This window comes from Lissotriton vulgaris, chromosome 3_2 (genome assembly GCF_964263255.1).
Source record: "Lissotriton vulgaris chromosome 3_2, aLisVul1.2, whole genome shotgun sequence".
NCBI lineage: Eukaryota > Metazoa > Chordata > Amphibia > Caudata > Salamandridae > Lissotriton > Lissotriton vulgaris.
Genome location: NC_141690.1, coordinates 186,651,098 through 186,673,225, shown reverse-complemented (window position 1 = coordinate 186,673,225; position 22,128 = coordinate 186,651,098). Strand labels below are relative to the sequence as shown.

At 50.5% G+C, this 22,128-nt stretch overlaps 1 protein-coding gene across 3 annotated transcripts in view; it reads left to right on the top strand.

Annotated features, from left to right (window-relative positions):
* The window catches only part of FAM193A (family with sequence similarity 193 member A), a 577,965-nt gene that overhangs the window by 367,729 nt on the left and 188,108 nt on the right, over positions 1-22,128 (top strand). For 2 of the 3 annotated variants that reach the window (XM_086964185.1, XM_086964184.1), the window contains exons 15-16: positions 3,060-3,258; positions 4,714-4,986. In XM_086964185.1, coding sequence (XP_086820311.1) covers positions 3,060-3,258; positions 4,714-4,986 — 472 coding nt within the window. The remainder of the gene's footprint in view (positions 1-3,059; positions 3,259-4,713; positions 4,987-22,128) is intronic. The other variant, XM_086964186.1, reaches the window with a different exon arrangement.

Here is a 22,128-nt window from a genome sequence, read left to right as displayed (position 1 = left end):
CCCCTGAGGACTGCAGCACTTATTGTGCCACCCTCAGGGGCCCTGTACCCTTACACCCACACACTGCCTTTGCAGGCTGAGTGTCTAAGTACAGAACTAAAGAGTCGACATGGCACTCATCCCTGTGTGCCATGCCCACAGAACCCACTGCCCTGGCATACTTCAGTCACCCGTCTAGCTGGGTGCCTTATGCCAGAGGTGTGGACACAGGTGCATGAGCCAGTACCCAGGGCCATTCCTGGGCACTGTAAGTGCAGTGATGCCATTAAGAGTATATGGTGCTGGGAGGTTGTCATTACTAACTCCACAGCAACATAATGGCTACACTGAAGACTGACAAGTTTGGTACCAAACTTCTCAGCACATTAAACCCGCACTGATGTAAGTGTGGCATTTAATGTAAAATGCACCAGAGGGCATCTTAGAGATGCCCCCTGAAAACCTAACCTACAATCCACGTCTGAGCTGAGTGGCTGCAGAGGCTGCCACACAGCAGACATGTTGCTGGACCCCTGGGTGGAGAGCCCCCACACTCTCCTGGGCCTGCAACAATGCACATCTTGGGCGAGGTGCTAGGTCTACTCCCCCAGGATGGGCAGGGGGAAGCTTCAAAGGCATGCCCCCTCTGGCCTTTTCCAGACCATTTGCTGTACCCAACAACTGGCCCCCACCAGTCCTGACCCCCACTCTGGCAGGAAGACTGGCGGAAAAAACGAAGTCAGGAAGGGGGGTGTGCCAGCCTGTTCTAACCCCACCCATCAGGTGGGGGGAGACGAGGTGAAGCACGACCCCGGGCTCCGGCCATCTTGAAGATGGGGAGCCCTGACCAATCACAGCTAGGATCCTGCCCCCCTCCCACGGGAGAGGAGCTGTCTAGGGGGAGTACCTGCCTGCCTTGACCCTCTAAAGACTGGGACTCTGCTGCAACAACCCCTCTGGTGCCAGCCAGGAAGCTCTGGACCAGCCCACTCTGCACCTGCCGAGCCCGGCTCGTGCCCGAGTGATCCTAGACCATGAGGACGTCCCCCCGGCGACTGGGACCCGAAGTCCAGTGCCCAAAGACCCTCCTCGACGAACCAGACGACGCCTGCAGACTCAGAACCAGAGGCCCCCCCCAACCGTGACCAGCTGAGGGTAAGCTTTTCCGACACCCAAAGACACCCCGGCGCCCTACAGCTCCCTGTGCCTCCCTTTGGGGTACCTACCTGTACTCCAAGATCCCAACTTACCTCTTGACGTGCTGGTTGCCCCTGGAGAGTCTCCGCCCCCGAGTCTGCAGCCTTTGTTCCTTTTTTACCTTTTCCATTGGATAACATTGAGCGCCCGACGGCTCAAAAGCACCCTGCACCCAGCCTCCCGAGTACCGCTGGCTGTGCCACCTTTGTCCTATCCTGCTCCCCCCCTTTGCCCTGAGCAAGTGCCCAGCTCCCACAGCTGCGTGGCCTGCTAGCCAGCAGCCACCAACCGGTGGATAACATTGTGCCTAACTACCTCGGCACCCGGCCGCCCCTGCGCCGCTGAGGATGAACCAACTGTACCTACCTGACCCTGGGGGACCCCTGAGTCTATGCCCAGAACCACAACTTCACCAGCCGAATACTCACCAGGAAACCGATAACTCGTTTACCTGCCATTGAATAACATTGACTGGTTTGACTCTCAAAATCTTGCAAGTGTCTACTTTTGAAAACTTAAAATATTCATATAAAATCAGCCGAATTTCGAAATCCTCACCTGTGATCAGGAGAGGAGCCAGTACTGTACCTTGTATCCCAGTGCTGAACCGCAAAAGTAATCCGTAACAGGCTTACTATTGACTTGTATTTTCGCCATAGGAATCCCTTGTCTGCTTTTCTATGAAATTTCTTCAAAGTATCTATTTTTGAAAACTAGAAATATTCTTTAAAAATCAAACGAAATACTCAAACTTAATTACTTACCTGTTTTGAGTTGAGACCCCAGTGCTGGCCCCATAAGCCCACTACTGAATTACAAAAGTAACGAGAACGTACTTTACCTGCAATCTGAATTTTCTCCCATTGCATAACATTGCCAGATTTCTGTTGAAATGTTTCTAAGTGTGAACTTTTAAAATAGCTTTTTATTCCTGAAAAATCACTGCAATACCTAAAACGTTTTTGCTAAACTGCTTTCAGCTTAGACCCAAGGTCTGAATCTAGGAGCCAGCCCTGGAATTACCAAAGTAATCTACAAAGTAATCAACTGTGTTTATACAAGACAATCCATAGAACTCAATGCTGAATTGTGTGTAGAATTGTGTTGCCTAGTGCAACCCCTGTACCTATTGTGTTTACAAAGTTTATTGCCTTTCTGCAAAGTACTCACCTGAGACCTCTCATATTGAGAACAGTATATTTTGATACCTGTTGGTTCTAGAAATAAAACAACTATATCTTTGATATAAAAACAATTGCCCTGGAGTTCAGTCTTTGAGTGTGTGAAACCTTTGGCTGACTGAGTGTGTACAACAATGCTTTACACTGTCCTCTGGTACTGCCTTACTGCTCGACCAAGCTACCACTTTAGAGAGTAAGGTCACACCAGGCTTTAACCTCTGTTATACCTCTGGGGTTGGTGGACTCTATACACACTGTACCGTATTCTGGTCCAGTGTATATAGAGCCACTTTCTCACACATACTTCTAATAGAGAGACTTGGGCCATGTAATAGACATTGACCACGTACCTGGTGTTCAGGACTTCATTAAAGGTTGAGGCAGTGACTATAAATGCATTGTGTCTTCATTGAAGATCAAATCGAAAAGACATTGTCGATAATGCTGATACATCCTAACAGAAGCTGTATGAAGTTAACTGACTGTAGAATTTAATAAAATTAAAAAGAAAGGAAGCATTGAAAAGCATCTGTACTGGAGGTAAGTAAGTTGTTTTTGGAATCCATATTCCTTCCTTCTTGGATGGTTTTTCATGACTTATGATAACTGAAACATTTAATGTTTTATTAATTAATGTACAATTATCTTCAATGATTTGTACAGTATATGTTCCTAAAATAATATATCCTGAATAATTTACAGGCACTGCCACCAGGTTCTGTTCAGAATCATACAAATAAGCATCAGCCTTTTAATGCATCGCTTCAAGATCACATTTATCCAAGCTGTTTTGGTAGTACTCCAGACTGGAACAGTTCCAAATTTATTAGTCTTTGGGGCTCAGAAATGATGAACGACAAGAACTGGAACCCTGCTACGTTTTTGCCCGATAACGTGTCAGGTAATGCTTCTATTTTCTATATATTTTGCTTATGAAAAGTGAGCTGAAAAGGTTAATGGTGAAACTCCTAACCTGACACTTATTTAAGCTCTCTTCTCATGACCTTAACATAATTTTTTTAATGTAAAGATTGTCTAACTTAATACTTTTCTAGTGCACTGCTTTCTAGTGGCCAGGTTTGTTTTTCATACTGAGAAAACTAGGAATTGGTGGGCAGCTCATGGCATCTTTGACACTCCTTCAGTTAATTCTTGCATTAGGTGTTGTCCTTTCTCTTGTCTGCTATTCAGTCATTATGGAATTTTTATTCCTAGTCCCCTTTCAGTTTCTGTCCACATTTTCTTCTCACAGTATGTCTCCTTTCTCTGGTGTTATGCCTTCCTTTCCTCCTTGTTTTTATTTCCTCTTTATGCATGAGCATGTGTGCATGCCTTCTATTAGCTCATTGGCAGTGGGGTAGGAGGAAGAGGAAGTGAAGAGGGAGTGAGGATTAGAATAATGTGGAGTGTGCATGAAATAAAATGTGTTGAGAGTAACATTAATATAGCATACAATATGGATTTAATTGGCTTTTGACACTGGTAAGGGGCAGAAAGGAAGAGGAGGGATAATAAGGAGGTCAGGGTAAAATAAGGTGGCAAGCGTAGGAGATTATTATCGCGGGGGGAGAGGCAGGAGTAGAGGGGAAGCAGAGTGATAGGAGGGTTTTTTATATTGGCAGCAGTAGAGAATTAATGTTGAGAATTTATTTTTGTCTGTTGAAGTACATTAAAGAATTACAATTTAGCCCGTTGGTGCATTACATTTATTACATCACCTTTCATTTGAGTAATGCATTACATTTGGTTGCACATGTCAACCCTAGCTGTAGGAGTTGTCACAGTAATCTGTACTAGATTGAACGTCCTGTCAGTGACTCTTTGTAGGCTTGTTACTGACCGCTCCCTGTCTCCATATTAGTAATTAAGTACTAATATGGAGACAGGGAGCGGTCAGTAAACAAGCCTACAAAGAGTCATTGTCTGTTAACTATCTCAATGTGTGCCCCTTTCTGCCTTAGTGTTCATATCTGCTCCCTATCCCTGTTCAGTGTGCCTTGGTTCTCATTTCATTGTCCTTCATGTAGTGCATGCTTCAGCATCTGATAATATTTTTCATCTGTTATGCTGAGGCATCTTTTGATTTGACTCTTTTGTGCCTAGCCTTCTTTGCAGCTCTTTGGCAATTTGTGTTCAACTGTATTTATTACCAGTACTTAAGCATTGTATGTGGTGGGAAGTTATGTACTCTCTTTCAATCAACATTTATTTTTTAAACTGGTAGTTGCATATATGTTTTAATTAAAGTGTATCCTAGTGATCCACAAATAAATCGGGAACAGTTGAGGATTTTCAGATTTTTTTGATGTTACGAAAATTGAGAAGCCTTATTAGTTGCTTTTATTTTTAACCAAAGGGGGTGATATATTAGGACCAGCACTCCCTGAAATAAGACCAGAAGCACTTCCTACAACAACTAGCAACGACACCACAGCAGTAACCGATAGTAAGGAGAAAAAAAACACTGCAAAGAAGAAATGTCTATACAATTTCCAAGATGCCTTCATAGAAGCAAATAAAGTTGTCATGGCAACCTCTTCTGCCACCTCTTCTGTCTCTTGCACAGCTACCACGGTGCAGTCGAGCAGCAACCAATTTAAAGTGTCATCCAAGAGGTCCTCTTCAATAGGTAAGACATGGTTTGCATTTTATTCTATGTCTGCTTCACAGTTTGTGTGCTGTTATTTGTAACCTTTGTAAAATGTGTGCAACATTACCTTAATTAGGAATTCATCTGAACGTCAGATAATAGTACTTTTGCAGCGTGAATCTTTCTGGATTCACTATACTGTGCATATTCCGCGGTCTTGTGGTTGTGTCCGGATTCGTAGTCTTTTCTTTGTTTTTTTTGTCGCCCAGGTGGGCGTCGGCGTCACCCCTCCTTGGGTGTATTTCCGGTGACGTCGGCATGCTTCCTGCGGAAGCTCCCACCCTCGGGCGCCATCTTCAGATTCTTTTTTCCGCGGTCGGGTCTGGATCGTTCCCGTTGGGCTCCAGACATTTTTGGAGAAAGTACTAGGAAAAGATTGAAATTGGAGAAGATATCGAAAGAAGACCACTACGAAAGACTTCGCCGAACACTGACCAGCGAAAGGAAGGAGAAATCATCGAGGACTTCGACGATCGTCGACGTCCGCGCGGCCAGGGAGGCCTAAACACTCGATGATGGACAACACGCCGTTCAAGTTCTGCCCTAACTGCCACCACAAGTTCGCGCAGAAAGACCAACACCCGGTTTGCAACCTTTGCTTACCGGTAGACCACAGAAGCGAGGACTGCAACGCCTGCTCCGCCTTCGCCCCGAAGACCCTTCGTGTGAGGAAGAGCCAGAGGGTAGCGCACGCCACCCTCCAAGGAAAAGCCCCGACGCCATCGCTGTACGAGCTGGGGATGTCCTCGGAGGAAGAGGTCAACGCTGCCGCCGAAGACGACAGCTACACGGTCGTAGAGACCGATTACACAAAGACATCTGATAAGGTAGGAGACTCGTCGTTCCCCCAAGAGCACGAGAGACTCCGAGTCTCGAAAAAACGAGGGCAAGACCCCGAAAGCGCCGACGCAGAGACACCTGGCGTCCGCGGCTACCCACAGGCCCAGCGGATCCTCTGAGAAGGAGTCCCTAGCGCCGAGAGCTGTTGAGCAGCAGAAGTCGTCGAAGATCGTCCCCGAAAAGGACCGATCGACGTCGAGGGAGAAAGACCCTAAAGCCTCGACGCCGTACAGGGACCCGAAACCCAGTTCGACGCCCAACAACGCGGCCGAGATGGAAAAGAATCAACGGCGACTAGAAGCGGAAATGGAAAACATCTTGCAGCGGAAAAAGGATTTCGACGCCAAGATGAGAGCCTTCACGATTCCCCACAAGACCAAACCACCCATGCGAGAACTGGTCGAGGAGGAAGACGAACACGTCGAGGAACATGAGCCTGGCGCCGAAATGGTCGACAACCAGAAAGAGTACGAGAATCCCTACGAGGCTTACAGCTATGAGGAGGAAGAGGACAGCAGGTTGGACGCCGAGTCGGCCACCTCTGACCCGCAAGAGGAGGATTACCTGGATGTCGACACCGAGAGCCCGGAAGAGGCGGTCGACACATACTCCTCGAGGCCATCGCCGCCGGACGACATCGGGGCTTACAACTCGGTGATAAGGTCTGCGGCAGCAGCTTTCAAGCTCGACGAGGAGAAGCAGAAAGCGGACTTTCTCCTCGAGACATTACTCCCCACACAAACAAGGAGCCAGTATCTACCTATGCTCGACAGCGTCTTGGCGCAGGGGATGGAGGCATTCAGGGAGCCCGCAACATGCAAGGCAGTCACTCCCAGAACGGAAAAGAAGTACAAACATTCATCAAAGGACCCAGCCTACATTCGAGGCGTGGTCTCACGTGGCCACTACTTCTGGACCACCTCCTTATAAGGAGAGCAAAAGGATGGACTTAGTGGGCAGAAGGATCGAACGGAATGCCGCGACCCAATGGCGCATGGCTAATTCCAATGCCCTCATAAACAGGCACATGTACCAGATCATGGAGGAGCTAGGAAAACTGGTGAAAGACCTACCCCAGGAGGCCAGGCAGAAGGCCGAGAAACTGGTGGAAGACTGGAAGAATGCGGCAAATTGTTGCCTCAAGACGGCCCTGGATGGAGCAGACACCTCCAGCAGGCTCATGATGATGGGTGTCACGGAAAGAAGACACGCATGGCTCAGAATCTCAGGTTTAAGCCTGAGGTGCAACACAGCATCTTGAACACTCCGTTCAACGGCGAGACGCTGTTCGGGACAACAGTTGACGACAAACTCAGTCAACTAAAGAAAGACAATGAAACTGCACGATCCATGGGAGCTTTGCAGTTCAGAGGCAACAAGAGGGGCACCCAGTCACGGAGGCCCGGCGGAAGAGGTGGAAACCAGCCAGGTACTTCACACCAGGCTTTCCAACAGACGCACCAGGCGGACTCGCAGGCGCAACCGAGTCAACAGAAGCAGTCCTGGCAGTACCAGTCAAGGGGCCAGTCCTTTCCAGGGAGAGGAAATGGACGAGGACAGCATAAAAGAGGGGCCAGCAGCCCGCCTCTAAATGACTTCAGAGACATCCGTGTGCCCGCCCACAGAAAGGATCCCAGGGGGCAGCACGTACAAAGGGGTCAGGGCACAATTGACAACTACCACCACGTAACACCAGTGGGTGGAAGATTAAGATTCTACCTCCAGGAATGGAGAGAGATCACATCAGACAAATGGATACTAAACATCATTCAATTCGGGTACTGCTTAGAATTGGAAGGGAGGCCAACAAGCAGGAGACCAAAGCGAAAGCCACTAGCAAACGAACAGCTACAGCGGCTTCAGGAAGAAGCAAGAGAGCTCCTACAGAAGGAGGCCATAGAACGGGTTCCCTTCAAAGAAAGGAACAAGGGAATATACTCAACTTATTTCCTCGTGCCAAAGATCGACGAGACAATGAGACCCATTCTGGACCTCAGGTTCCTGAACACACTCATAAGAACACAAAAATTCAAAATGACCTCCCTGCAGGAGGTGCTACCGCAATTGCAGATTGGGGACTTCATGGTCACGATAGACCTCAAGGACGCCTACCTGCACATACCAATGAACGTAAAGCACAAACATATGCTCAGGTTCACGGTCGGAGAAAGCCACTACCAGTTCACTACACTAGCCTTCAATTTAAAATCAGCACCGAGGGTCTTCACAAAGTGCCTCGCGGCAGTCGCAGCGCACCTACGAAGGCAGGGAATACACGTATATCCTTACCTGGACGACTGGTTAGTGAAAGCAAACTCGTACCAGAAATGCAAGAAAGACGCACATACAGTGACGAGCACGCTGATAAACCTGGGGTTCTCCATCCATTGGAAAAAATCGTCAATGGAGCCGGAACAAGTAAAGATCTTCCTGGGGGCACAGATCAACACCTTACAGGGCAGGGTGTTCCCCAGCGACAAGAGAGCAGGGGCCCTGGTGAGGGAAACTCTCCTCTACCAGAAGGGACAAGCTCGGACAGTGAGGACTGCGAGCAAGATCTTGGGGATGATGGCATCATGCATCCACCTGGTACCAAATGTACGACTTCACATGAGACCCATCCAAGAATGGCTCCAGGAACAATGGTCACAAGCTTCAGGAAGTTGGGAGGATCTAGTGGTTGTGACGCACGCAGTGCAGAAGGAAATGGCATGGTGGACCATGAAGAACATAGCAAAGGGAAAGCCTCTTACACCCCCAACACCAACAGTGACCATCACCACAGACACATCCCTAAAGGGATGGGGCGCTCACATGGAAGAGCTCAAAGTGAGGGGTCTGTGGACACCAACAGATGCGACAAAGCACATCAATTATCTAGAATTGAAAACAATCTTCCTTGCACTGAAAGCCTTCCAAACAAGACTGTACAAGCACAGGGTGTTGCTGCAGACAGACAACACCACAACGATGTTCTACATCAACAAGCAGGGTGGAACACAGTCAACAATGCTTTCGACACTGGCGCAGGAGATATGGAGATGGGCCATCCCCCTCAGGATAGACCTACTGGCCATACACCTACCGGGGAAGGAGAACATTCAGGCAGACTGGCTCAGCAGACAGACATCGGCATCCCACGAGTGGGAGCTCAATGCTCAGGAGACGAAGTGGTTGTTCAACAAGTGGGGAACGCCATCAGTGGACCTGTTTGCAAAACGCCAGAATGCCAAATCCCAAAGCTTCGCATCCAGACAACCCGAAGAGGGGTCCCTTGGGAATGCCCTATGGATAGATTGGTGCGGGACATTTGCTTACGCTTTTCCCCCCGATACCACTGATACACAGAGTACTGAGCAAGTGCAGGGCGAGCAACATGACCCTGATACTGGTCGCACCACAGTGGGCCAGACAGACCTGGTACTCGCAGATCATGGAGATGGCACAGAGTGCACCCCACAGATTCGGCAGAAGAAAAGACCTGCTCTCCATGCACAACGGAGAGGTACTGCACCCAGAGCCAGAGAGCCTGAGCTTAGTGGCGTGGCTCCTGAGGACATAGAATTCGCACACTTGAGGCTGCCAGAGAGCACCCTCGGGGTCCTTCGGGAGGCACGGAGGCCCAGCACACGGAAGTGCTACGTGGCAAAGTGGAAGAGATTCACAATATGGTGCAGGAAGGAAAGACTTCACAATAAAATGAAGGACTCCACAGTGCTAAAATACCTCACGCACTCACTGGAGAAAAAAACTCAGCTCGTCCTCCTTAAGAGTCCACCTGGCAGCGATAGTTGCCTATACAAGGGTGAGATGGGCAGGAGTTTCTTCACGTCACAGGTTGTGAAGAGATTCCTGGAAGGAGCGAAGAGGATCGCACCACCCAAGCGGGTGCCGCCACCGGCATGGAACTTGAACATAGTCCTGACGGAACTCATGAAGAAGCCCTTTGAACCACTCCACAAGGCCTCACTAGAAATGCTGACCATGAAGACAGCTTTCTTGGTTGCAATAACGTCCTTACGCCGAGTGAGCGAGCTTCAAACGCTAACGCTGCAGGAACCATACATACAAATACACAATGACAGGGTTGTGATGAGGACTGACCCACACTTCTTGCCAAAGGTGGTGTCCAAATTCCACATGAACCAGTCCATACAGATACCGAGTTTTTTCCAAAAACCAACAAATAGCCCAAAGCGAGCCCTACACACCCTAGACGCCAGAAGGGCGGTCATGCACTATATCGAGAGGACAAAAGGACACAGGAAGACAAAGCATTTCTTCGTGTCATTCGCCAACAGTTTCATGGGAAAGGCTGTAACCAAGAACACTATTGCACGATGGATCGCACAAACAATCCAACTCTGCCACAAACGGGCAGGGCAAGAACTAGCAGAGGGGCCACGTGCCCACTCCACTAGGAAAAAAGGTGCTACAATAGCCTTCCTGGCTAATACACCCATACAAGACATATGCCTGGCGGCAACATGGGCTTCGGTGCACTCATTCACGAAACACTACTGCGTGGATGTTCAGATGAACAGAGAAGCACAAGTCGGACAAAGGGTGCTCCAGCACATATTCAAAAACCAAAGCTCATCTTCCACCCAGCCGCCACAGAAATGAGAAACCGCTACAAAATCTATGCACAGCATAGTGAATCCAGAAAGATTCACGCTGCAAAACGAATAGTTTCTTACCTGTTGGTGTAGTTTTGCAGCTTGATGATCTTTCTGGATTCACTAGCGAACCCACCCACCTCCGCCAGAAAGATGAGGCTGGAGAAGAAAGAGGTGGTAAAAAAAAAAAAAAAAAAAACAGAAATGACTTTACATACAAAGCGGTTAAAAGCAGTTTCACCTACATAGAACATTGCCATCACTTCGGAGACGAAAGAAACACGGAAAAAAAGAATCCGAAGATGGCGCTCAAGGGTGGGAGCTTCCGCAGGAAGCATGCCGACGTCACCGGAAATACACCCAAGGAGGGGTGACGCCGACGCCCACCTGGGCGACAAAAAAAAAAAACAAACAAAGAAAAGACTACGAATCCGGACCCAACCACAAGACCACGGAATATGCACAGCATAGTGAATCCAGAAAGATCATCAAGCTGCAAAACTACACCGACAGGTAAGAAACTATTCAATATGTTCAAGCAGGGTACAACTTAAATTCTGGGATTAGATGCATTTCACTATATTGTCAAAATGGTTTCATAATACCCTTAATAAAAGATTTACGGGGAATAGTGAACACAATGTTTACAATGCATTTATCACTTTGATATTTTTTGAAGTGCTTCAAATTATCTTTTTGACTTTTTTTTAAAGCTTTTTTTAACTGTCCTCAGTTTTCAGATATACTAAAGTTTTCCATATAAACATTAAATTGTAATGGTTGTAAGATCCAGAAACCTGTTTATTTATAGCTACTTTTCTCTGACGCCTTTAACTGCAAGATTGAGTGTGCAGTACTTACGATGGCCTTCTAAAACCTTCATCATGCCTCTGCCGTTTCCGGACTTGCCTTTACAATCCTCCTAGGCTCTAGAATCTCTTGTTTTGATCAAGGCTCAGGAGATTTTGAAGAAGCCTTTCCCAGGCACTGCTGCCTGAAATGGGCAGCAGTCCCTGGGAAAGGCTTCTTCAAACTGGAAACTGGGCCCAGAGGTTTGCTCAGTCTTAGAATCTGGGTATCCCTCAGCAGAATCAGCAGTCTGGCTCAATCAAAGGAACAAGTGTAAAGTGTAGGAAAGCACTTCTTTTGGACATGGTCACCCCCACTTTTTGCCTTGTATCTGGTGCAATTTTCACAGAAGAGCACTGGGTTCCTGCTATCCAGGTCCCCAGTACCAGATCTCTTTCCCTAAAACTGTACAAGTGTTCCCCTAATTGGCAATACTTTTACCACACCCTGTAAATCCCTAGTAAATGGTACCCCTAATACCAAGGGTAAGGAGGCTAAAGAGGGTCCCCACGGCTGCAGCATGTATTGTGCCTCCCTAAACGTACCCCTCAGCACCAACATGCAAACTGGCGTTGCAGGCTGCAAACCGTCGTGCAGGAAAAAGTGAAAACACAACATGGCACACCTTCTTTGTGCTCTGGCTGCAGTCACTGCATGCAGTTGTAGGTAAGCCATCCCACCAGCAGGCCTAACAGTCCTAGGCAGGGTACATTATACTACATGTGTGGACATATCTGCATGAGCACATATGCCCCTGTGATGTCTAAATCCATTCTTAATGTTACAAGTAAACAGGGAGGCCATTTTGAAAGTATGTGCTGGAAACTGGTGGCTACGAGCACCCACCCAGGGCCAATTTTGCACTAGGACAGGTGGGAAAATTAGCTAGTCAGGAGCTAGTCAGGAGGCATGTTTCCCCTCTCAGGCTAGTTCCACTCCTAAGGTTAGTTTCCCGATGTGAACACAAATTTAAGATTCATCCATCTTTGGTTTAAAAGAATTAGCCTCTTTGGGTCTGGGTTATGCCCGCTTCCCACAGGAAGTAGTCATATTGGGGGTGCAGACACCCTAAGGGTAAGAAGTCCATTGGCTACTACCTGTCACTCACCTTATTTCCCCTAAATGTAGTATTAAGGTGGCTACCCTCACACCAGGCACTCCGATTCAACTGATCAAGACGAGAGGACAAAGAGCCCTGAAAACTTAAGACTTGTTGTACAGTTTTGGCACCAAATTCTGCCTGTGTGCACCAGTCTTGACAATTGCGACCAGTGACTCGTCCTGCAGCTTAACTGCTTCAAAGAACCCTGGGAGACTGCCAGCCCTTCACAAATTGCCTTCAACAAGGCCTTGACTGATTTTGTTCTGGGTACCTGGTCCAAGCCCAACACAGGGACTTATGTGAATAGGATATTCACCCGACGTCATCGCCCTGCATCGGGCGACTGAAATTCCTCACCAACCACTCTCCTCTCGAGAACTTGATGATCCAAGCCTCTACCTCACAAGACTGGTTCCTTTCTGCAGCCCGGGACAGGGATTTTAAGAGGCTGGATAGTTGGGGTACAAAGATTTTTTCTTCCGCCAGCCATGCATTACGGTCGGTACACATTGCACGCCCATTGGACCGTTAGGCCCACTCCTTGTGGTAAACAGTTGCGCAAGTGCTACAACAGGTTCTAGATGAGACCCGGGCCTATTTCTCCCAAGCGGTACTAGACTGGAAAGATGCTACCAAGTTCACCATTCGTTGTTGGCTTGACACCACCAACTTGCTGGGCAGAGCAGTGTCCTTAACGGTGGCTATTCAACGGCATGCCTGGCTGAGGACTTCTGGCTTTTCTAGGGATGGCCAAGCTTCCCTCATTGACATACCCTTTGATGGCACCACTCTCTTCAGGGACCAGGCAGACATGGCCCTGGAGCACGTTAAGGACTTGCGGGCCACTGTCAAGTCCTTGGGCCTCTCGGTAACCATTCTATCATCATGGGCGGTTGGTTGGTGGTAGGATCAGCCATTACCTCCACAACTGGCAGAATCTCACTTTGGACAAGTGGGTTCTACTGGTAGCCCAGAAGGTCTGCTACATTCTTTTCAAGACTACCCCTCCCTCCATGCCTCCCACTTCCAACCGGCTGACAAATGACCACCTGAATTTTCTTCAGGAGGAAGTCGGGGCTCTCCTGGCCAAGGGAGTGATAGAGTTCTGGTGATAGAAGTAGGCTGTGGTTGCTATTCTCTATACTTTCTGGTCACAAAAAAGGACAAGGGCCTTCATCCTATTCTAGATCTGCGAGCCCTCAACTACTTCAAAAAGGAAAAGTTAAAAATGCTCACACTGTCTTAGGTCTTGTCTGCCCTAGTTCCTGGAGACTGTATGGTAGCGTTCAATCAATCAATCATTGCATTTATATAGCGCACTACTTACCCAGAGGGTCTCAAGGCGCTGGGGGAGGGGGATCTGCTACTGCTCGAACAACCAGGTCTTGAGTTGCTTCCTGAAGGCGAGGTGGTCCTGGGTCAGGCGGAGGTGGGTGGGGAGGGAGTTCCATGTCTTGGCGGCGAGGTAGGAGAAGGACCATCCCCCTGTGGTGGCTCTACGGATGCGGGGGGCGGCGGCGAGGGCGTGGCTGGTCGATCGAAGCTGGCGTTTGGGAGCGTAGAAGTTGAGGCGGCTGTTGAGGTATCCTGGGCCTTGGCTGTGTAGGGCTTTGTGTGCGTGGGTGAGGAGACGGAAGGTGATTCTCTTGTTGACCGGGAGCCAGTGCAGGTCTCCGGAGATGTGGCTGCGACGGGGGATGTCCAGGATGAGTCGTGCTGAGGCGTTCTGGATCCGCTGGAGTCTCTTCTGGAGTTTGGCGGTGGTTCCGGCGTAGAGGGTGTTGCCGTAGTCCAGACGGCTGGTGACGAGGGCCTGGGTGACCGTCTTCCTGGTCTCGGTGGGGATCCACCGGAAGATCTTACGTAGCATGCGCAGGATGTTGAAGCACGACGAGGAGACGGCGTTGACTTGTCTGGTCATGGAGAGGGAGGAGTCCAGGATGAAGCCCTGGTTGCGTGCGTGGTCTGTTGGTTTGGGTGCGCTGCCTAGGGCGGGGGGCCACCAGGAGTCGTCCCAAGCGGCGGGTGAGGATCCCAGGATGAGGACTTCCGTCTTATCTGAGTTCAGTTTCAGGCGGCTGTTCTTCATCCATTCGGCTAACTCTTTCATCCCTTCGTGAAGGTTGGCTCTGGCGGTGGCGGGGTCGTTGGTAAGGGAGAGGATCAGCTGGGTGTCGTCGGCGTAGGAGATGATGTTGAGGTTGTGCTGGCGTGCGATGTCTGCGAGGGGGCTCATGTAGATGTTGAAGAAGGTTGGACTGAGCGAGGAGCCTTGAGGGACACCGCAGATGACTTCGGTGGCTTCAGATCTGAACGGAGGGAGGCGGACTCTCTGTGTCCTTCCGGCGAGGAAGGAGATGATCCACTCCAATGCCTTCTCCTGGACTCCGACGTTGCTGAGGCGTTGTACTAGGGTACGATGGCAGACAGTGTCGAAGGCCGCGGAGAGGTCGAGGAGGATGAGGGCCGCTGTTTCTCCGTTGTCGAGCAGCGCTCGGATGTCATCGGTGACTGCGATCAGGGCGGTCTCGGTGCTGTGGTTGGCCCGGAAGCCAGACTGCGAGGGGTCGAGGGATCTGTTCGTCTCGAGGAAGGCGGCCAGCTGCTTGTTGACGGTCTTCTCGATGACTTTTGCAGGAAACGGGAGCAGCGAGATGGGGCGGTAGTTTTTGAGGTCGGTGGGGTCAGCCGATGGCTTCTTGAGTAGAGCGCTGAGTTCGGCGTGCTTCCAGCTCTCCGGGAAGGTAGCGGTGTCGAAGGAGGTGTTGATGATGTCCCGCAGGTGGGGTGCGATGACCGCGTCGGCCTTGTTGAAGACGTGGTGAGGGCAGGGGTTGGTCGGAGATCCGGAGTGGATGGAGCTCATCGTGCGGACGGTGTCTTCGGTGCTGATCGGGGTCCAGGCGCGGAGGGTGGTGGTGGGGGGCGGTGGTTCGGTCGTGGTGTTCGTCGGTTGAGTGCTGAAGCTGTTGTGTATGTCCGCGATCTTGTTGTGGAAGTAGGAGGCGAGGGAGTTGCAGAGGTCTTGCGAAGGGGTGATGTCGTTGTTTCCGGCGTTGGGGTTGGAGAGCTCTTTGACGATGTTGAAGAGTTCTTTGCTGTTGTGTGCGTTGTTGTCCAGTCGTTCCTTGAATGCAGTTTTCTTGGTGGCGCGGATAAGTTGGTGGTGTTTTCGGGTGGCGAGCTTGAGGGCAGTCATGTTGTCCGGTGTTGGGTCTCTGCGCCAGGTTCTCTCGAGGGCTCGGCAGTTCTTCTTGGAGCTCTTGAGTTCGTCCGTGAACCATGGGGCTTTCTTGCTACCGGGTCTGCTGGGCGGGGTCCTCAGGGGGGCGAGCTCGTCTGCGCAGTCGCTGATCCACTTCGTGAGGTTGGTGGCCGCCTGGCTAGGGTTTGTTGTGCTGGTGGGAGGGTTCATGCTCAGGGAGGACGCAAGCTGATCGGCTGTGATCTTGTTCCAGCTCCTGCGTGCAGCCTGTTGCTGGTGGTGGTGGATCGTGGTCCTTGCGAAGCTGAAGTGGACGCATCAGTGGTCCGTCCAGTGGAGTCCGGTGGCGTGGCTGAAGGCGATGTCCTTGCTGGATGAGAAGACGGGGTCGAGTGTGTGTCCGGCGTAGTGGGTGGGGGTGGTCACCAGTTGCTTGAGTCCCAGGTTGGCGAGGTTGTCCAGCAGGGTGGTGGTGTTGCGGTCGTTGTTGTTCTCCATGTGGAAGTTGAGGTCCCCGAGGAGGATGTAGTCAGCGGAGCAGAGGGCGTGCGGGCTGATTAAGTCGGCGATGTCTTCGCTGAATTGTGTGCGTTGTCCCGGGGTTCTGTAGATGTGGGTGCCTCTGAGGGTGGTCTAGGGGTTGATGTGGACCTGAAAGTGCAGGTGCTCGGCGGTAGCGAGGGTGTCGTCGTTGTTGGTCGTGATGCGGATGGTGTTCCTGTGGACGATGGCGATGCCTCCTCCGGTGTGGTTGATGCGGTCCCTCCGGATGATCTTGTAGCCGTCTGGGATGGCGATGGCTATGTCGGGCGCTGAAGAGGCGTTCATCCAGGTTTCCGTGAGGAAGGCGACGTCTGGTGACGTTGTGTCGAGCAGGTTCCAGAGCTCGACGGCGTGTCTGTGGACGGAGCGGGTGTTGAGCAGGATGCACTTCAGGTAGTTGCTGCTGTTGCTCGTCGAGGTCTTGAGCACTGCTGGAGTGGTGCAGGTCCGGATGCAGGTGAACTTGCAGGCGTTGCAGCAGAAGGGTCCGTGGGTGCGTCTCGGGTTGGCTCGGTAACAGCCCGGGAGTCGGCCGGCGTTGAGGGCGTTGAGTTCGGTGGCGTCGTAGGTTCGGCGGGTGGGCTGGTGACGGCGGGGGCCAGGGGTCCTGGCACTGGGTGCGGTCCAGGCGCGGACGGGCGTAGACGGGCTTACCTTTGGCGCACCTACGGCGCTCATTCGGTGCTCCCGCTGCGCACGTCCGCTGCGCGGTCGCTCTGGGGGCGTCATAAGTAAGGAGCCTGGGAGGGCAGCAGGGGGGTGATCCGGGCGGCCCAGCGGCGGCGGCGGGTGACTTCCAGGATGCCTATTTCCACATTCCCGTCCTGCCTGCCCATCGGCAACCTGCGGTTAACGGTAGGCCATGCTAACTTAGTTAATGGTGCTCCCCTTTGGCCTAACCAGTGCCCCATAGATGTTCACCAAGGTGATTACGGTAGTCGTAGCGCATCTGTGCAGATCAGGGGGTGCCAGTCTTTCCCTATCTCGACGACTGGCTGTTGAAGGCGAGCTCACCCAAGGCTGTTGTCTCCAACCTCCAGACTACAGCAAACCTCCTGCTTTCCCTGGGGTTCACTATCATAGTGCCAAAATCACACCTGACTCCCTCTGTCGCACCCTATCATCAGAACTTAGTGTTTGAGGCATGTGGGCTGCTGAATTCATATCTGTGCATAGATCGCCGCCTAGTGTTGAGTCTGGATGATTGCACATTGTTGTCCTGGAAGAGTCTTCGAAGTATTACGAGCTAGGTGGCTCCTCCCCCGGACTACAGTGCGCATGGGGATCCTCTCCATCCTCAGTTTTTTTCCGCCATTGGGTTCGGATGTACTTTTCTTTACTCCAGTTCGGAAACTTTCTAAAGGCCAAAAGGCCTTCGGGGTCGTCGGTATTGTTATTTCGATCGGTGCCGAGTTCTTTGTTCCAGTTCTTTTCGAGCAGGACGTCGAAGAGAGCCGCGTGACCGATCATTGATGGAACGGAGCCCGTTCAAACGATGCCCCCTTTGTAACTCTAAGTACCCGCACATCGATGTACACCCAGTGTGAAACAAGTGCTCATCACCAGAGCGCAATGCGGACAACTGTCTAGCTTGTGCTCGATTCGGGTCGAAGAAGACGCTTAGGCTCAGACGGGCAGCAAGGCAAACGATGACGAAGCCAGCGCCTGACCCGGTGAATATCTTCGATGAAGAAGATGATGAGGTCGTCGAGACTGAGGATCCAGAACAGCAGTCAGATCCAGGTTCGGAGCATGACTCCAACTATTATGAAGACAACGAAGAGAATGTCGAGGATGAAAACGTCGTCGAGGTAAGGGACGACGTATCCCCCATCGGAGCCGTCGATGACGACTCGAGCGATGAACCAGGCCCAACAGTGGGTACGGGGCCCAGAACAGACACTGAAAGACTTCCAAGGGCTCAGGTCGAGGCATCGCCAGAGGGCCTTAGCCAAGATCATGACGAACATTCTATAGCCCCGCGTCTCGGCCCGGCTAAGAATATATCACACGAGCCATCGGTCGAACTACCTAAAGTGAAACCGAAAGCCATCGAGTCGAAAACTAAACCGAAACTGCTGAAGACAGTCTTCGGATCGAAGAGTTCAAACCCATCGGATTCTACAAAGAAAAAGAGTGTCGACGACCCTGCGGGGTCGAAACTAAAGGGTGTCGAACCGAAGATCGGTGCGCTGAAGTCCATCACTTAAGTCAAGCACGTCGAACCGTCTAAGTCGACGGACGGCGACACAAACAAGGGACTCGAGTCTCGGAAGGTTCTCGATCCGAAGCAACGAGTCGACGGGCCACAGCTCGTCAAAGGCCTCGAGCCGAAATGAAAAAGCCCCTTGAAGGAGCACGTCGAATCGAGGCAGAAGAGTGCGCCTCCAACGCAACAACCACCGAAGTCGACGCAGGGCCAAAAACATATTGGCGAAAAGGCAAAGTCGGTCGGACCTATATCAACGCCGGCCCCGAAAAAGGTCAGTCTGTCTAAAGACACTATGCCACCGATAAAATTCGGACTTCCCCCGACTGCACGCCCTAAGGCGCTCGATCCAAAAATCGGGGTCGACGCCCAAGAAGGTGTCAATGGGAAAGAGGAGTCATCCTCTAGAAGAGGAAATTGTGTACCAAGAGCCCTCCTACAATTAGCAGTCAAAACTACATATCGACTCCGAATCTGGCAGACTTACTATTTATCAAAGGAAGATCAGGTCAGAAAATCCTCTTGATTCATATAAAATTCCACTCAAAAAGAAAAGGGATTCTTCCACATCGCCTGTCCTTTTTGAGACTGTAAGGTACCATGACCAGGACACTTCTGCATACTCACCCACACGCACTAATGAGGATATGGGGTATGACTATGATGAACAATATAATTGCCCTGCGGACACGGATCAGGATGACCAGACTCAAGCCTGGATTGACCCTGTTGACCCGGGGGAGTCACAAACTATTCCTGACACTCCTTCTTATCCTGTCAAAACTTCGCCAACAGAAGATACAGCTGCGTTTAAACACATTAATCGAAAGGGCAGCACAGAATCATGATGTAGAAATGCATGCTGACCCAATTGAAGAGGACTTAGTGTTTGACACTCTCTCCACTTCAGAGAAATCAGTCAAGACATTACCAATGTTGAAAGGTGTCCTTAAACACGCAGGAGACATTTTCAAGGAAACCACAAGAGCAAGGGTTGTTAACCCCAGAATTGAAAGAAAACACAGACCGGCGCCTGTGGACCCTACATATATTAAGGGACAGCTGCCATTGGACTCGTTGGTCGTATCAAATGCTTGTAAGCATGCCAACTCACAGACTACTGGTGATGCTCCTCCTCCAGCCAAGGAGTCTAAGATATTAGAAGCTTCTGGGAAAAGGGTAGCTGCTCAAGCAGCTAATATCTGGAGAATTTCTAATACACAGGCCCTATTAGCCAGATACGATAGGGCGCATTATGACACACTAGAGCAACTGCTACATTTGCCTGATGTCTAAAAGGAGGGAGCAGAAACACTGATACAAGAGGGAAAACTCATATCCAATGCATCCATTAAGTGTGCGCTAGACGCAGCAGACACCGCAGCCAGGGCCATCAACACAAGTGTCATGCTCAGGAGACATGCTTGGTTGCGCATCTCTGGGTTCAAACCTGAGATTCAAACCACATTATTAAATCAGCCTGTGAACCCTGATTTTTTATTTGGTCCTGATGTGGACACGATCTTAGAGAAGATTAAAAAAGACAGACAGCCAAGTCTGTGTGCCTTGCAGTCACAACAATTCAGAGGAGGCTCCTTTCGTCGCTCCGGTAATAGAGGAGCTACACGAGGCCAGGCATCCTAGCAGACTCCATACAATAAAGGAAGCACGCAAACCACCTATAATAAGAACAATAGAGGTGGATACCGTGGCAACAGCAGCAAGGGCAGAGGACGAGGGAATAACAACACCAGATCCTCCGCCAATACTAAGCAGTGACGCCTTGTCACTGCCCCCGGACCATGTAACACCGGTCGGGGGACGATTACAACAGTTCCTGCCAGTCTGGGAAAGCATTACCACAGACAGGTGGGTGAGACAACTTATTCAGTACGGCTATTGTCTAGAGCTAATCTCCACTCCACCCAACATACCCCCAAGACACAGTCCTATGTCCGCAGAGCACATACACTTATTGCAGAAAGATGTCCTCAGCATGCTGCAAAAAGGGGCCATAGAACTAGTCCCTATACAGCAACAGGGTACAGGCGTGTACTCGCTGTACTTCTTAATCCCCAAAAAGGACGGGTCTCTCAGGCCAATACTGGACCTTAGGCCCCTAAACCAATACATCTTGTCAGAACATTTTCACATGATCACTTTACAGCAGGTTCTACCATTGCTCAGTCAGGGAGATTTCCTCGCAACAGTAGACCTAAAGGACGCATATTTCCTCCATCCAGCACACAGGAAGTATCTCAGGTTTACCATACAGAATCAGCACTACCAGTTCAAGGTCCTGCCTTTCGGGGTGACAACAGCCCCCAGGGTGTTTACCAAGTGCCTAGCGACAGTAGCTGCGCACCTACGGAGAAACCATATTCGCGTCTACCCCTATCTGGACGACTGGCTTATCCAAGCAAAGTCAGCCCAGCAATGTGCCAGCCATATGTCCCGCACTATTCACCTCCTACACAGCCTCGGATTCTCATTAAACTACACAAAGTCTCACCTCCAACCCACCCACGTACAACAGTACCTGGGGGCGACAATAGACACTCTGGCAGCAAAGGCACAGCCGAACTCAGCAAGAATCAAAAGCATTCAATTGCTGATTCAGAAATTCAGACCCCAAACACTCGCTCCCAGCACGGGTGTTTATGCAGTTGATAGGCATGATGGCCTCCTGCATCTTCATAGTCCTCACGCGAGACTACACATGCGTCCGCTTCAGGAGTGCTTAGCACGGCATTGGAACCAGGCTCAAGGACAATTAAAAGACCTAGTGTTGGTGACCGGTCGTGCATACAACTCTCTGCATTGGTGGAACCCACAAAACCTTTGCAGGGGACGACTGTTCCAAGAGCCTGTACCACAAATCGTGCTTACGACGGACGCATCTCTCCTGGGATTGGGAGTGCATGTTCTCCATTACACAGTGCAGGGACTATGGCCGACACAGCAAAAGAAGATGCACATCAACCTGCTGGAACTAATGGCAATCTTTATGGCGATGAAGGCATTCAAGGTACATTTGTGCAACAAAGTCGTGTTGATCCGGACGGACAACATGACTGCCATGTACTACATACACAAGCAGGGAAGGACACACTCTCCACAGTTGTCACATCTAGCGCAAAGCATGTGGAAACATATTCCTCATGGCGGAACACCTCCCAGGCAGGGACAACCAGATGGCGGATTTGCTCAGGAGACACAGCCACCAGATGCACGAGTGGGAGATACATCCCTCAGTGTGCCGAGTTGTTCTCTTAACTATTTAAATAATTATAGTGCCGCTTTTCACTATTTTTGCGCGCTCTGACTAGCGCGACGCTGTGCTCCCCCCTCCGCCTCCATTTTGTTGTTGTTTGTGATCCCTGGAGCCCGCCCCGCCTCCCAGCTGAGCAGCCCTCCCACAGACCTGATTAGCGCTGCAGAACCTCAGAGCGCCGTGACTCGCTCCTGTCCCTCAGGCTGAGTGGTCGCTCCCCTGTGTCCCCTCGTGACACTCGGTATCGTTGTGCTGCTTTTACAGTGATTCCTATCTAACTGCATTTACCTGCTGTGTGCCTGCCTGCCGAGCTGCTGTATTAGTTAATTAATTAATTAATCGCGCCGCTTTCACCGCACTCGGTAGCGTTGTACCGCTTTTGCCATTGTTTACTGCCTAATTACATTAGCCTGCTGTGTGCCTGCCTGCCGAGTTGTTCTCTTAACTATTTAAATAATTATAGTGCCGCTTTTCACTATT